The sequence below is a fragment of the Emys orbicularis genome, chromosome 11 (genome assembly GCF_028017835.1).
Source record: "Emys orbicularis isolate rEmyOrb1 chromosome 11, rEmyOrb1.hap1, whole genome shotgun sequence".
In the NCBI taxonomy this organism is placed as follows: domain Eukaryota; kingdom Metazoa; phylum Chordata; order Testudines; family Emydidae; genus Emys; species Emys orbicularis.
This window is the reverse complement of record NC_088693.1, coordinates 12,993,406-13,019,743: the sequence shown is the minus strand read 5'-3', so window position 1 is coordinate 13,019,743 and position 26,338 is coordinate 12,993,406. Positions and strand designations below refer to the sequence as shown.

Sequence of the window (26,338 nt, the reverse complement as noted above, 5' to 3'; positions counted from 1 at the left end):
GCCTTCTAATTTTTGTGCAGTTCCCCTTTTTGAAGTTAAATGCTACTGTGGTGAGTTTCTTTAACAAGGATGTTAAATTTAATTACACTATGGTAGCTATTACCAAGTGGTTCAATTATATTCACCTCTTGGACCAGATCCTGTGTGCCACTTAGGACTAAATCAAGAATTGCCTGTCCCCTTGTGAATTCCAGGACTAGCTGCTCCAAGAAGCAGTCATTAATGGTGTCTAGAAATTTTATCTCTGCATGCATCCCATTCTGAGTGACATGTTCCCAGTCAATACAGGGATAGTTGAAATCCCCCATTATTATTGGGTTTGCTGTTTTTGTAGCTTCTCTAATCTCCCTGAGCAAGCACAGTCCTTGCTTTGTCTGTTGGTCTCTGGAGAATGCAGTTTGAACCAGTATGTGCAAGTTTTACCAGCTGGTGGGACCTCTTAGGAGGTGTTACAACCTGAGTGAATTTTCCTAACATTCCCCAATATTCTTAGTGGGCTATGGTCTCCCTCCCCCATGGAATTATATATAATCCCTGCCCACAACGATACATAAACATAATATATTAAGCTCTTCTAAAGATATTGCAGGAAATAGCCATATCTGTCACAACCTCCTTTCTCAACCATTGTGGATAACACTACCATCCTATCTGTCACTCAGGCCTGTAACCTGAGTGTCATCTGGAATTGGAACTTGACGCTAGCTCTTCACATCCAGACTATGCCTCAATCTTGCAGATTCATTCAACATCACATCTGTACAATGGGGCCTTTCCTGTCAATTGGTACATCTAAAACTCTCATCCAGGCTCTCATTGTCTCCCATTTCAGTTACTGCAACATCCTTTTCTCTGACCTTGACAAATGCAGTCTTGCCCTGCTGATATCTATTCAGAATGCTGTTGTAAAGATCATTCTCCTAGCCTGTGGCTTTGACCATGTCACCCCTCTCTTTGCAATGCTTCACTAGCTCTTTCTTCCCTAATATATCAAATATAAGCTACTTGTCTTCACTTTCCAGGCCCTTCATGACCTATCCCCACCCTGTCTATCATCTCTCATCAACTCCAGCCTCTGACTGGACCATGATGTCAGCCTCCATCACCCACCTAAATTTTCAAACATGCACCTTGGTGCTTTCTTTCATGCTGCTCCTCATTCTTGGGATCCCCATAAACATCCCCCAAACTAACTCATTATCCTCCTTCAAAAACCTTCCTTAATACATTACTGTGCTCTCAGGCAGGAGCAGCGCCAGGGTTTTTGGTGCCCTAGGCGGGGGTCCTTCCGCGCTCCCGGTCGTCGTCGTCGGCAATTCTGCGGCGGGGGGGTCCTTCCACGCTCCCGGTCTTCGGGGCACTTCGGCGGCGGGTCCCGGAGCGAGTGAAGGACCCGCCGCAGAATTGCCGCCGAAGACCCAGAGCGCGGAAGGACCCCCCGCCGCCGAATTGCCGCCCCCCCAAATCCTGGTGCCCTAGGCAACCGCCCAGGTCGCCTAAATGGAAGCGCCGGCCCTGCTCTCAGGCTTACAAAAAATGTGACAATGGTTAAGCTGTTGGTGTGCTGACACCAGCGGTGGTCATGCTGACAAATATTGTCTCATTTTTTCCTTGTACTCCCCTATCTTTTGTCTCTTGTCTTATACTGAAATTGTAAGGTCTTTGGGGCAGGGACTGTCTTTTTGTTCTCTGTTGGTACGGCACCTAGCACAATGGGGGTGGGACTCCTAGGCACTATGATAATAAATAATAAATAACAATAATAAAATAATGCAACAAGTAGTCTGCTTCTTACAACCCAGACATGGAGGCACTGGTCTAGCTGAAATGTATGAAAGCTTATAAGGAAAGATTAAGGGTTAGGTAAATGGAAATATACATGTTGACCTTGATTGTTTTTAGCATTTGCTATGTGTGCTTTGTACCTTTGGGTGAATGAATAAATAACTACTTTGTTTCAAAAAAGAAGGTTGGGTTTTTTTAGTCACTTTAACCACCTCACTGGTCACAGGTCCCTAAAGTGAAAGGGCTCAAAGGTGCCAAACTGAGTTGGGCCTGTCATTTTAACATGATTGATCCCCAGAAACCCTATCCCGGTGTAGTTGAACTGTGGGAAAGAGATGCAGGAAGCCAGGCCTGTCACCTAAAGGGTGCACTCAAGAAGGACTAAAGGGGTCCAAAATGCCATTGGTCCTGTAACTGTGACAGCATGAAAACAATTACCTAATAGTGGTAAACTCCTATTTACAAATCCCAGCCCTGGCACTGCAGTCTTTAATCAGGCAAACCTCCCATTGCCTTTAGTGGGACTTTTGCCTGAGAAAGATAGTCGAATAATGCCCATGTAACTGTCTTAGTATGATGAATGTCTATACACCCCTCATGCATTGATGGAAGACTAGGCCCTCAAGTGCAGTACATATACTTCAGCATCAAAATTAGGTAGCAAAACCCACAGTATTTCTAACTGAGTACAAGCTGTAAGTGATATTTTTTCTTTTATAATTAAAGAGTACTATTCAACATGAATAATGATGGCAAAATCTGGCCCTATGTTTTTCTCTGTTACACACTTATTCACAGAGAAGCAGTGTTGTCTATTGGTAAGAGCTCAGAACTAAGACCCATGACTTTGGAATTCTAGTCCCATCTCTGGTAATGTGATCAAGCAAGTTACGTGATCTCTTTCTGTGCCTCAGTTTATCTGTCTGTGAAACAGATATAATAATGTTTACCTCTCTCACAAGGGTATTAAGAGAATTCATGATTAAAGAGCTTTTGAAATAATTGGATGAGAGGCGATATGTATATTACTTTTACTGATAGCACTGTTTTCATAATAAAAACAAAGTTTGATATTGTATATAGGTTTCACTAAAGAATTTCAATTACTGATATAGATCAGAAAAATTTGAGTATGCACATCCTTTAAATGCAAATATAATGGATACAAGATATGTATCTTAATGTATAGCTTGAGTAAACATACTGAAGACCACACCATAATGGGAAACACATTTTGTGCTACAGTGTGCAATCATGCATTTACATCTAAACTGGACTTTGGGTTTATAAAACAAATCTTAAATCAATCATATTCAAAGGACATATCATATTTGTAAAAGGCTTTCATTCTAAGAAACCCTTCAGTGAAAAAGCTTGGGAAACTCTTTGCCCTGCTAGAAAGAAGGGGTGAGATAACAATTCAAGTCATCTGAGAAGAAATTTGAACAAACATTGAAGACAACAGAATAGAAACCAGATGCAGGATATTCGTTCACAGTTGTGTGAAGAAGGTTTTGGGGTTTATTTGAAATGCAGTTGTGAGAAAAGGATAAATTATCGATGAAGAATGTGTGCAAGTTCAGCTGTGGTTAATGCTGAAGTTGTGCCCACTGAAAGAACAATGAAGCACAGTTTTACTTCTCAAGCTACAATGAAAGATATTCAGCCTAATCATTTATTATTATTTGTATTATAATAGTGCCCAGAGGCCCTAACTGAGATCAGGGCCCCATTCTGCCAGATGATACATGTACATGTAGGAAAAGATAGTGTTTATAATCTAATTAAGACAAGATGCAACAAGTGGGTGCAACAATCAGAAGGAATGGGGAAGGAGGACAAAGTAAGTAGTAACAAGAACATTAGTTTAAAGGCCAACTAAATGAGATAAATATCAGAAGCTTCTACTGGCCATGTACCTAGCTGTTATCAGTTGGTACTTTCCTGTAGGTATCATGGTAGATGTGGGTTTTGAGCAGGGATTTATAGAACAGGGTTTATGGACTAGTTCAGGAAGGGTATGTCATGTATAAGGGGTAAAACAGAAGAAAGCATGAAGGTGCCTATCTGAAAAATGGGCAAACAGGCGCTGGAGACAGTTTGGAGGAAAGATACAAGAGTAGCTAAACTGTGAACATTTATATACCGGAGAATCAGAAGCTTGCCTGTTCCCTTTCAGAAAAGGCACTTAGCAGAGGGCTTCAAAAGTGAGAGTGAGGTGGTCAGACTAGAGTGACAGTCCACTGAATATGTTGCCAATATCACACAGTTCTTAACAACTAACATTAGCAGCTATTTTGTTATTTACCCATAGTAAAACAATGAAATAATGAGAACAATAATACAAAAAATGACTAACAGTACAATACAATGCTTAGTAATGTAATTATAAATCCTCAATTGCTATTGCAGTTGATCAGCTACTCTGTTCCTGTAGGACAGCTGGGTGGAGTCAGAGCAGGGATGGCTGTAACAATGCCAACATTTCAATCATGAATAATAATTGATAGCTGTTTTGTGCTCGCTGTTAACATATTATTAATTGATCCCTGACAGGCGATCAGAATCATCGGTCATTATTCCCCAATCTGCATGATTAATAAATATTCTATCCTACGCATTATGAGTTTCTTATTTTATCACTCGCACCATTATTAGTTTGTTGCAGTTGGAGCACGTTTACTGACAGCTAGTGCTGTTGATTACTCCCATGTCCAGGGTGCAGCTGGGCCCTCCCTGTGGGTTAGCGGCGGGGGGACTGGGGGCTGCACCCCGTTACTCCGGGTCACTGGCAGGGGGATCCCCTCGGGGTACAGACAGGAAGAGCCGGGGGCTCCGGGACCCGAGGGGAGGCACGGGGCGGGTCTCCCCGGCCCTGCGATGAGTTTGCCCAGCCGGCCGGTCTCAGCCCCGGGAGGCGCCGCGGCTGAGCGCCTGCGCGGAGGGGGAGCCGAGCCCCCATCCCCATGGAGAGGCCGGAGGCCGAGCCGCTCGGCGCTAGCGACAGCTGCCAGGCGGGCGAGGCTGAGCCGGGCACCGGGCCCGCGGAGGAGGAACCCGGCGGAGGAGCAGCGGGCACGGTGAGGGGACCGGGCGGCCCGCGAGCGGGGCGGCCCGGCTCGGCTCGGCTGGGGAAGAGGAGGCGGCCGGGCTCCGCTCCGGCCTAGGCGCCTCTGCCGAGCGCCGCTCTTTCCTGCCGCTGGCGGCCGTTCTGGGAGCGGCCGCTCGGGGCAGAGGGTAGCGTGGAGCGGGCTGCAGCCGCGGGGGGCCGGGCGCTCCCCGGTGGAAGGGGGCAGGAGAGAGGAGCCCAGGCCTGGGCAGAGCGGGGCACGGACAGTGGCCCGAGTCCTGGGTCAGGGGCGGCAGCCTTGGCAGGCTTCGTGTAGAGAAGCGACAGGTGGAAAGTGCCTCTCCCCAAATCACCTGCCCTCTTGTGAATTCCTCTCTAGGGGCGGCTCCTCCGCCCTGGTCTTCTAAATCCTTCTCCAGACGGCTCACTAGCCCGTTAATGGAGCTTCCTTTGCCACCTTCCCTTCTAGCTGGCTTGTGCCTTGTGTTGCCCTTTGCAAAATCTTCCCCCATCTCTCTGTAATGCCAGAACCTTTGTCTGACTCCCCTGTTCCCGCTCCTACTAAAAGTAACGTTTCTTCCTGTGGTGCTAAGATCCTGCCTTTGTTTGGTCATATCTGATTTGTGCTTGCCATGAGTGCTGCATAGAGTGGCTGCCCCTTATTTACCGTAGAAGCAAAATCTTTGTGCCTTGACTTCCCATCTGTGACAAATGCAGTGCCCATCTATAAAAAGGGAAATGAGGACAACCCAGGGAATTACAGACCAGTCAGCTTAACTTCTGTACCTGGAAAAATAATGGAGCAAATAATTAAGCAATCAATTAGCAAACATCTAGAACGGGGGTGAGCAAACTTTTTGGCCTGAGGGCCACATGGGGGTTCTGAAACTGTATGGAGGACCGGGTAGGGAAGTCTGTGCCTCCCCAAACAGCCTAGCCCCTGCCCCCTGACTGCCCCCCTCAGAACCCCCCCACCCATCCAACCCCCCCGCTCCTTGTCCCCTGACTGCCCCCTCATGGGACCCCCCACCCCTGACAGCCCCCTTCTGGGACCCCAGCCCCCATCCAACCCCCCCGTCCCCTGACTGTCCCAACCCCTAGCCACACCCCTGACAGACCCCCCGGGACTCCCACACCTATCCAACCCCCCCATTCCTTGTCCCCTCACTGCTCCCCCCTCACAACCTCTGCCCCATCCAACCACCCCCTATCCCCTGACTGCCCCCTGGGATCTCCTGCCCCTTATCCAAGCCCCCCTCTCCCTGCCCTCTTAACATGCCGCTCAGAGCAGCAGGACTGGCAGCCACGCTGCCCAGCCGGATCCAGCCATGCTGCAGCGCTGTCCGGCAGGAGCTCGCAGGCCACCGCCCAGAGCGCTGGCGACACGGTGTGCTGAGGCTGCATGCAGGGGAGGGGGTACAGCAGGGGAGGGGCCGGGGGCTAGCCTCCCTGGCCGGGAGTTCAAGGGCTGGGCAGGACGGTCCCGCGGGCTGTAGTTTGCCCACCTCTGATCTAGAAGATCATAAGGTGATAAGTAACAGTCAGCATGGATTTGTCAAAAACAAATAGTGTCAAACCAACTGATAGCTTTCTTTGATAGGGTAACAAGTCTTGTGGATAGGGGGGAAGCGGTAGATGTGGTATATAGACTCGTAGACTTTAAGGTCAGAAGGGACCATTATGATCATCTAGTCTGACCTCCTGCACAACGCAGGCCACAGAATCTCACCCACCCACTCCTGTAACAAACCCCTAACCTATGTCTGAGTTATTGAAGTCCTCAAATTGTGGCTTAAAGACCCTGACTTTAGTAAGGCTTTTGATACTGTCTCTCATAACGTCTTAAACAAACTAGGGAAATACAGTCTAAATGGAGCTACTATAAGATGGGTGCATAAGTGATTGGAAAACCATTCCAAGAGAGTAGTTATTAGTGGTTCACAGTCAAGCTGGAAGGGCATATCAAGTAGGGTCCCACAGGGATCAATTCTGAGTCTGATTCAGTTCAATATTTTCATCAATGATTTAGATAATGGCACTGAGAGTACACTTATAAAGTTTGTGGACGTTACCAAGCTGGGAGGGGCTGCAAGTGCTTTGGAGGATAGGATTAAAATTCAAAATGGTCTGGACAAACTGGAAAAATGATCTGAAGTAAATAAGACAAATGCAAAGTATTCCACTTAGGAAGTAACAATCAGTTGCACGCATACAAAATGGGAAATGACTGCCATGGGAGGAGTACTGCAGAAAGGGATCGGGGTGTCATAGTGATCTACAAGCTAAATATGAGTCAACAGTGTAACGCTGTTGCCAAAAAAAAAAAAAAAAGCGAACATCATTCTGGTGGACATCATGTATTAGCGGGAGTGTTGTAAGCAAGACACGAGAAGTAATTCTTTTGATCTACTCTGGGCTGATTAGGCCTCAACTGCAGTGTTGTGTCCAGTTCTGGGCTCCATATTTCAGGAAGGATGTGGACACATTGGAGAGAGTCCAGAGAAGAGCGACAAAAATGATTAAAGGTCTAGAAAACATGACCTATGAGGGAAGATTGAAAAAATTGGGTTTGTTTAGTCTGGAAAAGAGAAGACTGAGAGGGGATATGATAACGGTTTTCAAGTATGTAAAAGGTTTTTACAAGGAGGAGGAAGAATAATTGTTTTTCTTAACCACTGAGGATAGGACAAGAAGCAATGGGCTTAAATTGCAGCAAAGGAGGTTTAGGTTGGACATTAGGAAAAACTTCCTAACTGTCAGAGTGGTTAAGCACTGGAATAAATTGCCTAGGGAGGTTGTGGAATCTCCATCATTGGAGATTTTTAAGAGCAGGTTAGACAAACACCTGTCAGGAATGGTCTAGATCAGTGCTTCTCAAAGTCGGGCCACCGCTTGTTCAGGGAAAGCCCTTGGCGGTCCGGGCTGGTTTGTTTACCTGCCGCGTCCTCAGGTTCGGCCGATCGCGGCTCCCACTGGCCGCGGTTCGCCGTCCCAGGCCAATGGGGGCTGCGGGAAGCGGTGCGGCCCGAGGGATGTGCTGGCCGCCCTTCCCGCAGCCCCCATTGGCCTGGAGCGGCGAACCGCGGCCAGTGAGAGCCGCGATCGGCCGAACCTGTGGACGCGGCAGGTAAACAAACCAGCCCGGACTGCCAGGGGCTTTCCCTGAACAAGCGGCGGCCCGACTTTGAGAAGCACTGGTCTAGATAATTAGTCCTGCCATGAGTGCAGGGGACTGGACTAGATGGCCTCTTGAGGTCCCTTCCAGTTCTATGATTCTATGACATGCCTTGTTTTCCCATCTGTAAAATGGGGATTACACTTACCTACTTCTCAGGGGCGTTTTGAGGCTAAACTCACTAGCACATGTGAAGCACTTTTAGACCCTTGGGTGGAAGGTACAGTAGAAAGGTATTGTAACAAACAGAATTATATTAAAATAACATTAGACTTTTCTTTCTGAGCGCCTCTGCTCACACATTTCTTCCCACTAACAGTGAATTTTGACCACCAAACCTATGTATATTCATAATTTTCTTTGTTTTTTAAATAAAACAGAAATTTGTTTAAAGGAGTTGGAGCAGTGATAACTTGGAGCTTATCACTGATGGTCTTACCTGATAGTCATATCTTTTAAAAAGATACTAAAACAACTTTTAAAATAGATTGGAATGCACCTTGTTGGCTCCTAATAAATGGCATACCTGTTTCATTGGGATGACTGTCAGGAAACCGATTCAAAATGATGGTTTAATGACACACCTAGTCTACTTTCATGGCTCACATAGTGTAGTCTGCTGGTGACTTATCAGCATTCAGGTGAGTTTATACTACAAACTTTGCCCAGCTGGCCCTGTCTATATTAGAGGAACTATTTTAACAAAAAAAATTATATGAATGAAAACTAGTGTTGTACAGGAAAATAAGTGTAAGCTATATGTATGCAAAATTAAGACGTAGCCAGGTGTTCCTGGTACTCTCACCCATGTGATTCTCTAATAGTGGCTTGAAAATTGGCTGAACCTACAGGGCACATCACATAAACTGTTGTAGTAGATGTAGGCCCGTACTGTAGTCGCAAAAGAATGTTTAGTTCACTCTACATATAGACCTTTATTGCATTGTCAGACTAGGATCTTAAAATTCTTTGGCACTTTCTAAGTAATCTTGTTTTTATGAAAACTATTAACAAAGAATTTCATTCAAAAGGTGGAATGAAAAAGTCCTTTCTTTTTCTTTAAGCCTAACTTACAGAGCACAATACAAACAATTCTTTAAACCTAACTTAACCACAGCTATGCAAAATGAAATGACAGCTTATCTAGACTAAGAACCTGATTCTAATAGGTGCACCTTACACTATGCCGTTTCTTTGATCGGGAGGGGGAGCAGTTCCGGAGGGCAGAGTGGTGTGTGCCCGGGGGACAGCCCAGGGGGGGGGGGGGGGGGGGCGGTTAACTGGTGGTGGCTGCAGCAGTGGGGTGGCTGCAAGCCGGCAGCCCAGGATACAGTTCAGGAAGGCACAGCCTAGCAGTGGCACAGGCTTATTTCTAGCAGCAAAGGCGCTGCGGAGCAAGAAACAGATTACAGATACAGACCAAGGAGTTAGCTTGGGTCTGTCTGCTGGGGAAACAAGGCCAGCAGCTAGGACAGGGGACTTGCAAACTCTGCTCTAGAGTCTTAAAGTAACTTCTTCATTATAGATGATACAAAGCCTCAGGACAGCAGGGATATGGTAGGAAATTTAAAGCTGCCTGAGACAGATGCCTCGTGGAAGGGTCACTATCTGATTATTAAATATTTAAAAATTCTGTTTGTTCATTCTTTAGTTACTCTTAAATAGCACTCTTTCAAGGGTGGCTGATACTTACATAATCTGCTTCTAAAGTATCACTTTCACAAATAATATAGACCCTATAATTCTAAGTGATCTGATTAAAGGAGTTGAGTGTGGGTGTGATGGGAAGTGTGGGGAATAGGAGATGGCTTTAATTATGCTTAGTAAAGATTTTGTCACAAATATTTTTAGTAAAAGTCACGGACAAGTCACGGGCAATAAAGAAAAATTCAGGGAAGCCCGTGACCTGTTCATGACTTTTACTAAAAATATCAGTGACAAAATGGGAAGGGAGAAGGCTCCAGCACCCATCACTAGTGCTGGGGTTCTACTGTCCCCTGCCACCCCCAGCGGCTTGGCTGCGGCGTGGCCCCCCTGGCGACTCAGCAGGCGGCGGGGCGAGTGCTTACACAACCCTTATGTGTTGCAAAAAATGTCTCCAGTGACTGACCCAAAAGGATATACTGGGGATGGTCCATGTTTGCACACCTCCAGTGGCCCCAGTATCCACTGCATAAGGAACAAAAATTTGATAATGGGCTCTTCAGTCTAGTAGACAAAGGTATAACAAGATCCAATCGCTGGAAGTTGAAGCCAGACAAATTGAGATTGGAAATAAGGTGCACATTTTAACAGTGAGGATAATTAACCATTGGAACAATTTATAAGGGGTTGTGGTGGATTTTCCATCACTGACCATTTTTAAAATCAAGATTGGATGTTTTTCTAAAAGTTATGCTCTTGTTCAAACAGGAATTAATTCAGGAAAGTCTGATGGCCTATGTAGACTAGATGATCACTGCGTGGTCCCTTCTGGCTTAATAATCGGTGAACAGGTACATGGGGTTTGTGGCCTCTATTTCAGCCTTACAGCCTGCTCCTCATTTGGATGATACAGAGCGCTTTTGGAAACTTGTGCTGCAATGTGCATGTATAATAAAAGATTGCTAGCACATCCTTTGCAAGATTTTTTTTTTCTACATTTCCTCAAATATACCATTTCCTGGAATATTTTTGTTAGTCTTAGACCATAATTTACATAACCACATTCTGCTGTTTCCAGCATGTAATGCTGGGTAGGACAGCTCATATGTATCGCTTTACAATATATCTTTATAGCAACTTAAAAAAAACAAAACAAAAACACCACTGCTGTGAGTCTGTCATCTAGGTCTGTCTCTTGGCTGAAATGACAAACCAAGGTCCTGACCAGATTCCATATAAACTCCCTGAAATCAGTCAAGTTGAATTTGGGCTGGACACTGATACTAGCACATCTAGCACTCGTTTAAAAATCACCCAAGAGGTAGAGGTGCTAGTGTCAGTGACCCACCCAAATTCAACTTGACTAATTTCAGGGTGAGTTTACGTAGGGAGAATGTAGTTTCAGTAGAACAAGGCTTTTGTTTTTTGTTATAGTTTGTCTTAAACTGTTGTGTAGAATTTTGCACTATTCAACAAATGCCACATTCTGCTTTTCTATACTGGTAATTTCCTGAAAGTCTTTCACCAATGCTAGCTCCAAAGGGAGTGCGAGTTCAGGCCAGCCGCCATTGGTTTTTATTGCTGTATCGTCTAACTCTGGTTGTTCATATTGTAGCAATTAAACTTTTTCCCCTCCAAAAGTTCAGTGATAAAACCATCTTTTAGCAGAACCCCCACTAAAGAAAAAGGTATTTGTATGTACGGTAAATCTGTTTTCTGTTGACACCCTTTGCAACTTCCAGTAGATGAAGGTGTCTTTATATGTGCATACATTTCTTTCTACATGAGAGCTGAGGTTTTCTGTAGTTTCTAAGGTTGCTTATGGCATGAACCTTTCACTTGAAAAATTAGGAGCTGCAGGATTACATTTTGGAGTAGAGTAGGAGAGGTTAGTTGCTGTAGAGCACCAAATGCAATCTCTCCCCACACAGGTCCATTCGCAGTACTGCTGCAAAAAATCACTTTCGTATCTTATTGCTTTGATCAGATCATCCCTCTCTTTGCATCCCTCCACTCACTCCCCTTTCTGCATCACATCAAACATAAATTGGTTTTCATTTTCAAGGCCATTCACAGCCTACCATATGCTATTGAGATGTTGCCTCCTGCCTCCACTCTACCATTGATGTCAACTTTCATCATCCACTTGTTATATTTTCAAATAAGCACCTTTATGCTTTTGTCTGTCTTGCCCCTCATGCTTGGGAGGAGTTCCCTGTAAGCATGTGCAAAGCTATCGTATTGACCTTATTCAAATCCTTCCTTAAAATGCTCCTTTACCATAAAGCCTACAACAACTTGACAGTGGTCAGACAGCTGATGTGCTGAGATTGCTGCCTGCCACTCATACTGACCAATATTCTTGCTAAGTATCAGAGGGGTAGCCGTGTTAGTCTGAATCTGTAAAAAGCAACAGAGGGTCCTGTGGCACCTTTAAGACTAACAGAAGTATTGGGAGCATAAGCTTTCGTGGGTAAGAACCTCACTTCTTCAGATGCAAGAATATTCTTGCTGTTTTTCTTGTGCTTCCCCACCTGTCTGTATCCATCTGTTGTCTCTTGTCTTTGTATTGTAAGCTCTTTGGGACAGGAACTGTCTTTTCGTTCTGTGTTTGTACATCGCTAGCACAGTGAGGTTCTGATCTATGCCTAGGGCTTCTAAGTGCTGCTGCAAGATAAATAATAAAATAATTCTCGGCGTTACATTGGGAAAAGCGGCTACTTGTCTCTTGATGGGGGGGGGGAGGAGGAGGAAGGAATTGATATATATTTCTTAAATGACTTATGTGACCGTTGTAACTTTTCTTCTAAGATGATGGAAGATTGTTTATCAAAGAAAATAGAGATCACTGTCTCAGAAGCAGAAAAACGGACTGGAAGAAATGCCATGAACATGCAAGAAACCTACACTGCTTACCTCATTGAGACAAGGTGGGTAATAAGAACTAAGATGAATGTAGGTTAGTAGATGAGCTATTTTTTTTAAAAGGTAGAATAGCTTCTGATTATACATTATTTCTTTAAAACTCCTATTTAGAGTCCAAGTGCAGTTACAGTGAGAGAACTGGGTTAGTTTCTGCTTTCAATTATACAATGATCTATTTATGTAGGAAATAGTACAACTTTTTATGTGAAAATGTGGCAGGTGACAAAGGGGTAGAGAAACTCTGGGCCGGTCTACACTCCGGGGGGAGATTGATCTTAGTTATGCAACTTCAGCTATGTGAAGTCAACATATTTAGATCGACTTACCGTGGTGTCATCACTGCGGTATGTCCCGTCGATTCCCCTTGCGCTTCTCGTTGAGGTGGAGTACTGGAGTCGATGCTAGAGCAATCAGTGGTTGATTTATCGTGTCTATACTAGACATGATAAATCGACCCCCACTGGATCGATCGCTGCTCGTCGATCCGACCGCTAGTGTAGACATGCCCTCTGGATGAGCAGCTCTAATCCATATTGTAGGTAACTGTTCATCCTGTGGTTTTTGGAAGGTGCATCTGAAAGAGTTTTTTGACACTGTGTTAAATAACAACCTTCCTTGTTGCATGCTTGATTCTCAGGGTGAAATGTGCTTGGTCAGAATGTACATTGTGGCTGAAAATAATGATTTGACTTATCTGGCATACAGGAAAGCAAAGGGATCTCATATATTTTGAATTGTGCTAGTTAAGTCAAAACTCAGCATTTAGCTCTATGCTAAATTTTATCTTTTTTTTTTTTTTTTTAAATGGTACTAATGAAATCAAATTAATGTTTTCCTCTTTGAGGAGCATTTTAAAGTAAGTATTTAATTAACCTACTCCTCTTACCAAGTACCAATTCGGGCATCCTTTTGTTGTTGTTTTAATTGGAAATTGTTTTTGTTGCTTAAATGGTTTTTTTTATCAAGTGCTATTAACTGTATACGTAATGCAAATATGGCAAACACATTTCTGTCTATGCAATGAAGACTGTTTGCAATTTTAAATGTTCAAGCAGTAGTGAACGATTGTAAATAAAAACAGGTCAGACTTTTTCACAAGATAGATTTCCACCTGTCGCAGAGTCACTTTGATACCTTTACTCACTTTGGAAAGCACTTTATTCCCTAAGTGGTCCCATCAATGGGACAGCTTGTGGAGATTGCTGCTTTTCAAAAAAGTAAAAGGTTCACAAACCAGCCCTAGATAGGGTCCTGTACCTGTTGCCATTGACATCAGTAGCATATATATGTATATGTATCTATATTTTATGAGTAAATCTGGAAAGGTGAGGTCTACACAGAACTTTGTGAAACTAACAAAGTTTAATGATCTTTTACACAGATACAAAATTAATATATTGTGAGGAATTTAAATTACAACATAAGTGACATTTCCCATGATATGAGGCACCCCGTTGTTAAGTAGTTAAGCAGCTCTTTAATTTGTAATGGCTTTCAAACATTCCTTTGTAGGATAATTTATTTCACACTGATTGTTGATACTGTAAAGCTACAACTTACTCATGCAGAAATACCTGTTATATATTATGCTAAATTCTAAGAATAGGTCATGACATCTTTTTTGTGCATCATGCCTGTATATGCTAATAGAGTACAGGTTCTCTCTCACTTTGGAAGTTTAACTTCTTAAAAGAGAGGCTCCAGGAGAGAAATTCCTGCTTTATTTGTATTTATGGGTGTAACATACATCTTTCCCACTACTGTAGCTTTGGGTAGTTGGTTACATGTGCATTTATAAAACCATAGGATTATTTTTTCTTTAAAATGGACTATCTTAAAGTTAGGGATGTGATGAATCTTTTGTTCAGATAAAAATACCATTTTGCCAGTATTTGTATTTGACAGCTAGGGAAGAGCAAAATCTAAATAGTTCTAGTGGCTAGCTGTGATATGAAGCGCACTCTGGTGTGCCTCTGTTAGAGCTGGGCAAAATTTTCAGATAACACTTTTTTTGCCAAAAAATGCATATTTAAGGTTGACCAAAATATTTAGCAAATAATGTCAAATTCACGAATTGTTGTGGCTGAAAATACCAAAACAATTCTGGGGGAAAAAAAACATTCTATTTCAATAATTTCAAAACAAACATTTTGATCTTTTTCTGTTCAGACTGATTTTTCCTTCAGTTTTATAAAGGAAAAGCCTTCAAATGAAATATTTTGGGTCGAATGAAATGTTTTGTTTGACCTGAAACAATTTTTTTTCTGGTTCAGCCAAACTGGAAAATCAGTTGTTAGCACAACTCTAGTCTCTCTATAGAGCCCCAAACCATGCTGATGCCTTCTCCAGTTCCCATCATTTTTGCTTGCGCAGCTCTTTCCCAGTGCCAGAGATGCCTCTCGTTGCCCACGTTCCCGCTTGCTACCATTCAGATTCTTATTCAGTGGTCAGCAACTACTAAGGTCAATTACACAGTTGTCAGACAAATACTGAAAATGTGGATTTATCCCATTCTGTTTGCAAGGAGTGCTGGCTTCCCAGTACAAAGGTAATTGCAGGCTATTAAACTTGCATCATAAATGTAAATTTGAGTGGGCTTCACAATATGCCTGAAGATAATAGGATATTTTGATGTTCTGTAGCTAAGGAATAAAATTCAGTTCACAATAGTATGAAAGAAGAACATTCAGTAACAGTTGCATTATATTTACGATTATCCATGGGTTCCAAGGCTTCCACTGTCCAGGTTTTAAATATGGGGTTGTTGTTTTTTTTTAAGTCAAATTGTACAAATAACTAAGAGTGAACTAAACTTGAATGCGGCAGCGGCAGTCAAAAAAGCGAATAGAAAGTTGGGAATCATTAAGAAAGGGATAGATAAGACAGAAAATATCATATTGCCTCTATATCAATCTCTGGTACGCCCACATCTTGAAAACTGCATGCAGATGTGGTTGTCCCATCTCAAAAAAGATATATTGGAATTGGAAAGAGTTCAGAAAAGACCACAAAAATGATTAGGGGTATAGAACGGCTTCCATATGAGGCGAGATGAATAAGACTGGGACTTTTCAGCTTGGAAAAGAGACGACTAAGGGGGGATATGATGGAGGTCTATAGAAGCATGACTGGTGTGGAGAAAGTAAATAAGAAGTGCTATTTACTCATTCTCATAACATAAGAACTAGGGGTCACCAAATGAAATTAATAGAGAGCAGGTTTAAAACAAACAAAAGGAAGTATTTCTTCACACACCGCGCACAGTCAACCTGTGGAACTCTTTGCCAGAGGATATTGTGAAGGCCAAGACTATAACAGGGTTCAAAAAAGAACGAGATAAATTCATGGAGGATAGGTCCATCAATGGCTGTTACCCAAGATGGGCAGGGATGGTGTCCCTAGCTTCTGTTTGCCAGAAGCTGGGAATGAGCGACAGGGAATGGATCACTTGATGATTGCCTGTTCTGTTCATTCCCTCTGGGCACCTGGCATTGGCCACTGTCGGAAGACAGGATACTGGGCTAGATGGACTTTTGGTCTGACCCAGTATGGCCGTTCTTATGAATGTGCCTTGGTAATGGAAGATAAGTATGTGGCTATTGGAAATATACCAAGCTGGGCACACGTACAAACTGAGCCGCGAGAAGACCTAATGTGTTTCGAACTATCCCTGGGAGTCAGTGAAACCCACTAACTGGTTTGTTTCAAAATGCAAGTGATGGTATCTCCATCTTCCTTTAAAATTCACTGCATACATCCTTTTCCTAAAGTTTCACCCACACCATCATCTGATGGGATTTCCTTATTGATCTGTTGTTTATCAGTGACCATTAGAAAACTTGGTGTGGATTTCTTTCTCTGACAACACATTGCAGCACTGTAGGCTGCGAAAGTCCAGCACATCTCAGATGTCGGACTTCCCAAAAGGATCCCATTTTATTTAAATTCTTGGTTTACATTGTTAGCATTGACTCAATAGATCTTACGGATAAAACTTTTTTTTCTTCCGTTTTTCTATTTTCAACAGTCCTGAGAAAGCGTATCAATATCACAGCTTCCATAAAATCACTGTCAGAGCACTTGTCCTCTTCAAAGCACTTGATAAACATACATCAGTCTTTGCAGTACCCCTTTGAGATAAGTAGGTAAATACCATCCACATTGTACAAATGAGGGAGAGAAGCTAGGGTGAACATGGGTGCCTAAAAGTCAGGCACCTAAATAATAGTTGCCTGATTTTCAGAGATGCCGAGCACCTGCTACTCCTGCTTCATGCAGGAGGAAATGCAAGTATTCAGCACCTCTGAAAAATCAGGCAACTTTTAATTTAAATAAAAGAGCTTTAGGTACCCATCTGAAAATGTTGATATAAGTGATTTCGTTTGATGACAGCTCTCTTTAGCAGCTTTCAAACCTGCCAGTGTCTGGTAGAAACAACTGAAATGTGAGACAGATGAATGAAATGTGGCCCACCCGTGTTCCACACTGCCACAACTGACCAACTATAATGGCTTTTAACCATGGAATCTGTTCAAGGGTGGTTCTCTTTTTAAATCCAGTTGTCTTAAAAAGAAAACTGGAAAAATAGAATTTCTATCATGTGCAACAATAAGGACACCGTCACTTGGGTTGTTGCCAGGGTTTGAACCTAAGACATACAGACCCCTGCTACTTGAGCTAAAGTATAAAGTTTTAGCCTTCATGTAGACCAGCCGGTAGAGGGGGAAGTACTGTAACACATAACATTCTACCACCATAGCAAATAGTCAGGTATCAGGATTCCTGGATTCTAGTCTTGCTTCTGGGAAGAGTGTGGAGTAGTTAGACAGGATAGCCAAGTACCTTAGTTTGTTGCATTCAGTAGGAAAGCCAGTGGGGCAGCATGGCTTTGACCCAAGTTTTGTTTCTAGTTCTGGTAGAAATGATCTTGTAAGCTCTCAGCTAAATTATTTGTAAAATGGGAGAAATAATACTTGCCTCCCCCTAGGGTCTGGGATAGGAGCCATTGCTTAACTGTAAGGGGTTTTAAAGTATATATAAATACAGCTAGTGAGAGAAGTGATCCTGGAATCCATAGCCTGCTGGCTCCTTCCTTAGTGCCCTTTCCCCTACACCAGAGTATTGTGAGGGTTTCTGTCTTCCCCGTGGAACATAAAGTAAGTTTCACAATTCTGTATTATTCCATGTGGGCAGTATAGTACGTCAGCACTGACATAGGTGTTCAGATTTCATAGTGAAGGCATATGACCAGATAGGTATGATGTAACCTATAAAGATGGTAGAACGCAGGCTTTACTAAAAAAAAAAAAAAGAAAAAGTAACAAAGCACACTGTATACATCTCTCCATTAGGCAGGATGACTATTCACGATGTAAAGTAAGAATATCTGCTAACTCTAAGATAATACTAAACTAAACATGGTAAGTATGTGTGTATTTTTTTTCTCTCTCAAATATCTTTCCACTGCTGGAGGCACAGGTTCAGGTTCAGTCCATGTGTTGACTTGACCCTTGTCCTAAAATCTTATTCAGGAGATTTAGGGGGATGAACCCTGCTAACCCTGTTTTTTTGTTTTGTTTTGTTTGTTTTTTTCCAGTTGGTGCTTCTTGGGATGCAAAAGTGTTTTCTGCCAACAAAAACTACCTTTTATCAATATATTTTGGCACACTCTGATCAGTAACTTGCAAAGGATGTTTGACATTACTGTACCTTAATGGCTCTTATTCTATTTGTCATGAGACCCCAGTATAGAGATCCATTTTTGGAGAGGTAGTGAAGGAAGGACTGCATGACTCTTCTAAAGAGTACACATATACAGCATCTATATAGAGGATCAACACGGTGTGCTTCAGTGGAGCAACAGTGTCATTTATTGCTCAAATGCTGAAAGATCAAAGGCAAAACCTAACCATGTAGCTTAAACAGTCGAAGGGGGCTGTTGGTTTTACAAGGAAATAAAGCTCATATGTTTCCTTCCTTTCTCATTTAAGATTCATGCAGTAATTTCTCTTTGTATTACATTAAGAGCTGTTTAATGGCTCATTTCAGATCATTAGTTTATATAGCAAATGGGAAGAAGTTAAGTAGATGAGCTAAATTTTTCACATTGGCACTTTGAATTAGGGTAAAGGAATGTGGCTTTTAGAGTAACCTAATCTCCTAATCACTTATGATAACATCAGTTATGAAGGTAAAAGTTGAAGGTTTTAACTTTTGTCATTTAATTTTTTCCAGGCAGGCTGGTTCAGCCAATGAATAAAGTGTATTGTTAGAACTGTACTTCGAGGGGAAACATATGGTTTTCCTATCTGAACATTGTACAAGCATTATATTGTATTTTTAAAACCAAAACAAATTGAAAAGTTTGATTGAATGTCAACAAGTGATTATGATCTTAATTGAAGCTGGATCTACAATACTTGCATTTTATGATGGAGTTCATAATGTGGCCTCAAAAATTAGATGGTAATGAAGGTATTAAGTGTAATGAGTACCTCTGTGAATTTCTACTTCCTTTTGGAACGAGTTCCTCGGGAGACGGATTCTTGTAATCGGTGACATTTTATGGCTTCATAATGCAGCCAGGTGGAGACATATTTTATAAGATTAAAAAAATGCTTTCTCCCATCTTGCCTGCTTCTCCCAAATCCATCCCCACAAAATTCCAGTCCCTCATTAGTACCTTATTGAAAAAGACAATTCTGTGAATGAAGGTTCGCAATCAAGATTTGTATGGTTTTTGTTCATCACAGCTCTGCAAAAGCATCCGCTCTTACTTTCCCAGTCTTATCCCACTCAAACTCTCCAGTTCTGTGTATTTCTCCAAGTTACATATCATCCATTTCTTCTTGGACTATCAAAAAAATTGGGGGGGAAAGTAGAGGTGGTGTTTTCTCTTTTAACTATTCACTGCAGCAAAGAATATTTTGAACTACAAATGGCTGTAAATGTTAGTTAAGGAGTTATGCTTTAGGACCATTATTAAAGTTAGTTGAATAATAGGCTTGAGAAGCATAAGTCTTGTAGGATTGCATCTTTTTTTAAAATACGTAAAAGGAACTTAATGCTTGTGAAGGTGCCTGATTAAAGCTCTGGAGACTGTAGTCATCTCCATAGAATACTGTCATGTCAGTATACCTCGATACTTAATCTGGAGTGACCACTTCTAGGGATGAGAGCATTCAGTCCATTGGCTTCTGGGTTCAGACCTAGGCTTTTGTGAGTGGGAGAATTCGTCCTCCCTAGACATATAGAGGAGGGAGCAAGCCCTCCCATGGTGGAGGCAGCCCCCGCATCCCCCATGGTGGAGGCAGCCCCTGGAAGAAACTGGGATTTCCCCAGCTACATTTGGAAACAGCAGAAGCAGGGAGCATGGGGAAAGCGTACTCAAGGACCCTAGTGCAGGGGTCCTCAACACATTTTTGGTGGCCTCAAAGTGTGGCTACCAACTCTTGCTGGTGGCCGCTCTGACATTTTCCCTAAAATACTTAACTAACTTTAGGAAAAACAAATAAATATGCACATATACAGTACATGTCCAAATCATTGTAATTTATTTATGTAGGATATTTTTTGCAGACTCAATAATAAAAATAATGTACAGTTGTCTCTATTCTTTACTAGACCTAAACAGAATAGAAACACAAATAAGGTGCTTTGCATGTTCTTGTCTTTTTTTCTTGTTTCTTCTGCTTTTTTGGTTGCTTTTTAAAAAAAAACTTGCTGGCTATTCAGTCTGCTGTGAAAAGTGATATTAACAAGAATACATATATTACTTTTCACAGCAGACTTACTCAGCCCCAGCAAGCCCGGGGACAAGTTAATCCCTGGATGGGGAGGTGGGTACGGAGTCAGTGGGGGCTAGGGGTGATGGGACACTGCGGGAAGCAGCAGAGCCCGGGAGTGATACAGGGATGAGCTTGGGGCCAGAGCCCACCACCCTTGCGGCCGGGGAATGGAGCTCAAAGCCCTGTGGCTGGAGCCTGCTGCCTGCATTTACCCTGGGAAGGTGGGGAACTTGCACCTGTTGCCTGCTCTTCCAGCTTTTGTGTCTCCAGTCGGGGGCAGGGTCCAACCACTGCTGCTTCTGCCCCCCCCCCCCCCCAATCACTGCCCAGGAGGCTGTGGCCGCAAGAAAAGCCCCCAGTGACCGCATGCGAGAAACGCTGCCCTAGTGTCTGTATGCTTGCGATGTTAGCAGGCAGCTTTTCACAACTTGAAATCTGGACGTTATTTTCTGTGTGACCACCTCGCTCACAGTTCCTCTGCTGCCAGGCTCGCTTCCCCTGTTCACTATGTTCCTTTCTGCCCCCCTCCCCATTCTTCCTTGCCCCATAACAAACTAAAAGGAAAGGGAACTAACCTGATGTGTGTCATTCATACTGATCACTACCCTTTGTTTTTTGCCTTTTTAGTTTACTCTTTTATACTTATTGCACTAACCAATCTAAGAAGAGAGTTTGATTGTAAGCTTTTTAGGGCAGAGACTGTCTTGCTATATGTGTATATGGCACCTAGCACAACCAGGCCCCGATTGTGACTGGGGCTTTGGGTGCTACCAGAACACAAATAATAAGACGACTTCCACGAACGTAGGTACTCTGTCTTAACCAGTAATTGAAGTAGTATATGTAATTCCTCCTTCTCTCCATGCAGGTAGACTAAGCTTGTGCTTCTGCTGTTGAGGGCTGAGGGGTAGGAAGTAAGGGATTGATTTAGGTGACCCCCCCTCCCTTTTTGTTGTTGTTGAATACTTCTTAATTTAGTCTCTCATTTAGATGTGTGATTTCCCCCCCCCCCCCCCCATAAGTGGACTGATGGGTACTAGGAACAATGCATGTTAGATTGTAATTCCTTAAGAATATTTGCTAGAGCCAACCAGTCCCTTTCAAAGCTGATACTATGGGAGTATTGTGAGAAATGAAGAAACAACAGTTAGGTCCTTGGTCCAAATGACCCTCCTCTGCAGCCTTCTAGAATCATAGAACTGAAAGGGATCTCGAAAGGTCAGTCCAGTCCCCTGCACTCATGGCAGGGCTAAGTATTATCTAGACGAAGTATTATTCTAGCTTTGCCTCCTTTTGTGTCATTTTTATGTAACTGCTTCTAGTTTAATATGCCCTTGCATAGTTTATATTGATTCTCATGGGAATTGATCAGAGCTTAGCTTTATAATAGAGCATTCTGTGATCAGGAACAGTCAGCATGGATTCACCAAGGCAAGTCATGCCTGCCTAACCTAATTGCCTTCTATGACGAGATAACTGTCTCTGTGGATGAGGGGAAGACAATGGACGTGTTATTCCTTGACTTTAGCAAAGCTTTTGATACAGTCTCCCAGAGTATTCTTGCCAGCAAGTTAAAGTAGTATGGACTGGATGAATTGACTATAAGGTGGATAGAAAGCTGGCTAGATAGTCGGGCTCAACAGGTAGTGATCAATGGCTCCATGTCTAGTTGACAGCTGGTATCAAGCAGAGTGCCCCAAGGGTCGGTCCTGGGGCCGGATTTGTTCAATATCTTCATTAATGATCTGGAGGATGGCGTGGATTGCACCCTCAGCAAGTTTGCAGATGACACTAAACTGGGAGGAGTGGTAGATACGCTGGAGGGTAGGGATAGTATACAGAGGGACCTAGACAAATTAGAGGATTGGGCCAAAAGAAATCTGATGAGGTTCAACAAGGACAAGTGCAGAGTCCTTCACTTAGGAAGGAAGAATCCCATGCACTGCCACAGACTAGGGACCAAATGGCTAGGCAGCAGTTCTGCAGAAAAGGACTTAGGGGTTATAGTGGACAAGAAGCTGGATATGATTCAACAGTGTGACCTGGTTGCCAAGAAGGCTAACGGCATTTTGGGCTGTATAAGTAGGAACATTGCCAGCAGATTGAGGGACATGATCATTCCCCTCTATTCGGCATTGGTAAGGCCTCATCTGGAGTACTGTGTCCAGTTTTGGGCCCCACACTACAAGAAGGATGTGGAAAAATTGGAGGGAATCCAGCGGAGGACAACAAAAATGATTAGGGGGCTGGAGCACATGATTTATGAGGAGAGGCTGAGGGAACTGGGATTATTTATTCTGCAGAAGAGAAGAATGAGGGGGAATTTGATAGCTGCTTTCAACTACCTGAAAGGGGGTTCCAAAGAGGATGGATCTAGACTGTTCTCAGTGGTACCAGATGACAGAACAAGGAGTAATGGTCTCAAATTGCAGTGGGGGAGGTTTAGGTTGGAGATTAGGAAAAACTTTTTCACTAGGAGGGTGGTGAAGCACTGGAATGGGTTACCTAGGGAGGTGGTGGAATCTCCTTCCTTAGAAGATTTTAAGGTCAGGCTTGACAAAGCCCTGGCTGGGATGATTTAGTTGGGGATTGGTCCTGCTTTGAGCAGGGGGTTGGACTAGATGACCTCCTGAGGTCCCTTCCAACCCTGATATTCTATGATTCTACAATTCTCTTGTCATGTTAAGGCTGCAGTCCTTAACATGAGAGTATTCAAATATTATGGTGACTTGGACCATTTTGTCAATGCCTCGATAGAATATGACATGAGTAAAATAATACTAAGTGATCCCACTCGATGTCTTGAGTCTTAATTCAATATTAGTTAAATGAATGGATATCTTGGAAGCAAGCTTTAAAGAAAGTTGAAGTATTGTCCTCCTGTTTAATTAATAGAAAATGTATAGTATTGCCAGTTTCAGGCATTCAAAAATCATGAGTCATGTCTGAAAATCATGAAATATTTTTAAAATAATTATTTCTGGGTACATTTTCTTTGCCTTCTGATATGAGTCTTTAGATTACAGTTGGGTCATGTTTTCTGGCTCTTTTCCTCAACCATGGGGGCTAGTGACTTTTTTTAAATGAAAGTTGGCACTTGACTGCAGGAGCTGGGGTTTTAAGAAAAACACCAAATATTGAGACACATGATAAAATTGTGAGAGTTGGCAACACTGGGTATAACAGAGCAATTATTTTAGAAGGCTGACTAACAAGGCGGAAAAGCAGCATGCTCTAGTCTATTAATTATTTAAGGGCAGATCCAGACATGGAAGACAAACTCCTTAACTTTATCTTAAGGAGTGATGGAGAGCCATACTGAATTCCAGCTGCAGCCTTTATAAATGTAGTATTACCAAAGCCTGGATGACTTTCTAGTATCTCTGTGAGAAGATACATTTTTAGATGATATAAAAGCATATTCATGGTTCATTTGGGGAAGGGATTAGCAGCGTTTGCAGCTGCAGACTACTGCTATCCAGAGTCATCCTTGAAAGGTGCAAGTTGGTGTGCAAATTTTTCAGTGCTGACTCACTGATACTATTGATCTTGGTCTTGAGAGACCTCACTTATTTGGAAAGTGAGAGATGTAAGCCCAGGTCTTAAATAGCACTGAGAGTTGATTGGATTATATATATATTAAAAAAGTGTTTTTTTGTGGTATGGATTTTTTCTAAGAGTTGCTGTGAAACAGCCACTGAATAGCTTCCCAAAGGTGAAAAGCTATTGGTTTATGCTCTAAATCATCTACAGCTATGTAAGCCTGTGGAATGATTTAGCGAGGGGGTGGGAGGACATTGCAGTCAGCAGACCTCTTCCTAAAGGGCTAGTGTTGTCAAGAAAATAAAACAAAATAATGTTGGCAGGTAACAAAAACACTTCCCAGCTTGAGGTTCAGCTCAGTTTTTTGGCCCTCTTCCTCTTCTCCCCCGCACTCCCCCCAAAAAACCAACAATTTCCTGAAGACATTCTGTCTCCCAAATAGCCGCCTGTGAAAAGAAGTGGGTAATGTTCTTTTCCCCTATCATAAGCAGAAAATTGTAAATAAGAATGAAGGTAACTTTTGTCTAATTTTGAAACATTGACAGTCCTACTAAAAATGTTCAGAAATAGGTTGTGAAGAAGACCTGAAACAGTCAGCGTAAAGTTGACCACAGTTTGAATTACTGTGGCCCATATTCTGCAGGAATTCATCCTAGATTATCATAATGGTACCTTTTGGCCTTTAAAAAAATTATGAAGTTGTTTTAAATAACATTAGCTCTTTTAGTGTATTTGAGTTGTAAGGGAGCTGGGTTGCTTTTAGCAGAATTTTGACCTCTAGAGTCATTAAAGAAGTAAACATATAAGAACATTGTCTGGTACGTACATGCTTTTTCATACTGTGTGTTTCCTCTGAGACCCAATGAATTAACTCCCAAAAGATTGAACATATGTGTCTTCTGTTATTAGAGGCAGTATAATTTAAAAATACCCCGGTACTTCAATGAAGATCAAAAGTCTGCTTGCATGGAAAAACTTAAACTGTAGAAGGAAGATCTAGGAAAACAAAACAATCCAAAGCCACATTAAATGCTACACACTATGTCCAGTAAATGTTGTTGTGCTTATAAGTGGTTGAGAGGATCTGCTTTAGATAATTAATTAGTAGTAATTTTTTTAACCAAATCTTAAAGGGATTAAAATAGGAGTGGACCAAATGTGTTCCACACTCTTACAATATAGCCCACCCTCTGTAACAGGGAGGTAGTGTTCCATCAGATCAAGAGAGCACTTAATGCAGGAATCTGTATGTAGTCAGAGTGGTGGCTGATCTACTCCACTTTGTACAGATTGAAATGTGGCCTGCTGGCTCCAGGCACTTTTTCAATATAGTTCTTCAGCAAAGTTTTCTCTTTCCCTCTGTACCACAAATTAGAATAAAGTTGCATCCTGTTGGTGGCAGTCTTCCTTAAGTGACAGTTACAGCCATTGTAACAATATCATTGGAGGAGGCCACAGTTTGTAAACTAAATGATCTTCAGCTTTAAAAACACGCAAACTGAAGGTTTTTAATATTGAAATACTTAAAATTGTTTAAATGCAGACGACCCAATCCCTACCCAGTGTCATCAACAGGGAGTTCCATTGCTGAATTCCATTGGGAGTTACTCCTCCATAAAAAGCTCAGGGATGAACCCTAAAGTTCTTTTGTTGTAAGTCAGTTTCTCTGTTTTGCCTTAGTACTGGTCTAATTCTTTTACCTACTGGTCACCAGCAAAACCATTGATACTAGTTATAATTCAAATAGTCTTGAAATAAGTTCTATTCCTCTTTCCTCACTCCTAAGGAAAAAGTACCTTGCAGCTTACATGCAATGAGAAATGTTTGCTCTGAACTCTGAGCGCTGCACTGCCTTTCACGCCTGCGTTACAAGGGGCTGAGCTAATGCATACGTTCTTTGAGTACAACTATGTAGGCAGCCACATCTTCTTAGCCCTGGTCTACACTACACAGTTAGGTCGATGTAAAGTAGCTTATGTCGACCTAACTATGTCAGTGTACACACTACAGCCTTACTCCCACTGATGTCGGTGTAGTAGGGCACTTACATAATAACTCCACTTCCATGAGAAGCGTAGGGCTTATGTCAGTGATGCAGGGTCCATGTAGACACTGCGTTACTTACATTGGCTGTTCCCTGTCTTTTCTGAGCCATGAAATTGACAAGAAAGTCCTCCCCGCTCCCAGCTGGGCTGCCCCCCGTGCTGGTTCCCTGCTCCCAGCTGGATTGTTGCCCAGGCTCCCAGGATCCCAGCTCCCCTCTGGGAGCCCGGCTGCACCAAGGCTCCCGGCTCCTGGTGGTGAGGCGAGATTCCAGGCAGCTGCTCTGCTCTCGGGGAGAGAGAGGGCGGGGGAGGCAGAGCCCCGCCGGGCTTCTGGCAGGGAGTGTGAAGCTGAGAGCCCCGGAGG

At 42.8% G+C, this 26,338-nt stretch overlaps 1 protein-coding gene across 1 annotated transcript in view; it reads left to right on the top strand.

Annotated features, from left to right (window-relative positions):
• Positions 1 to 4,751: 4,751 nt before the first annotated feature.
• The window catches only part of SNX4 (sorting nexin 4), a 57,678-nt gene continuing 36,091 nt past the window's right edge, over positions 4,752 to 26,338 (top strand). The window contains exons 1-2 of the mRNA XM_065413186.1: positions 4,752 to 4,865; positions 12,486 to 12,604. Of these exons, the coding sequence (XP_065269258.1) occupies positions 4,752 to 4,865; positions 12,486 to 12,604 (233 nt within the window). The remainder of the gene's footprint in view (positions 4,866 to 12,485; positions 12,605 to 26,338) is intronic.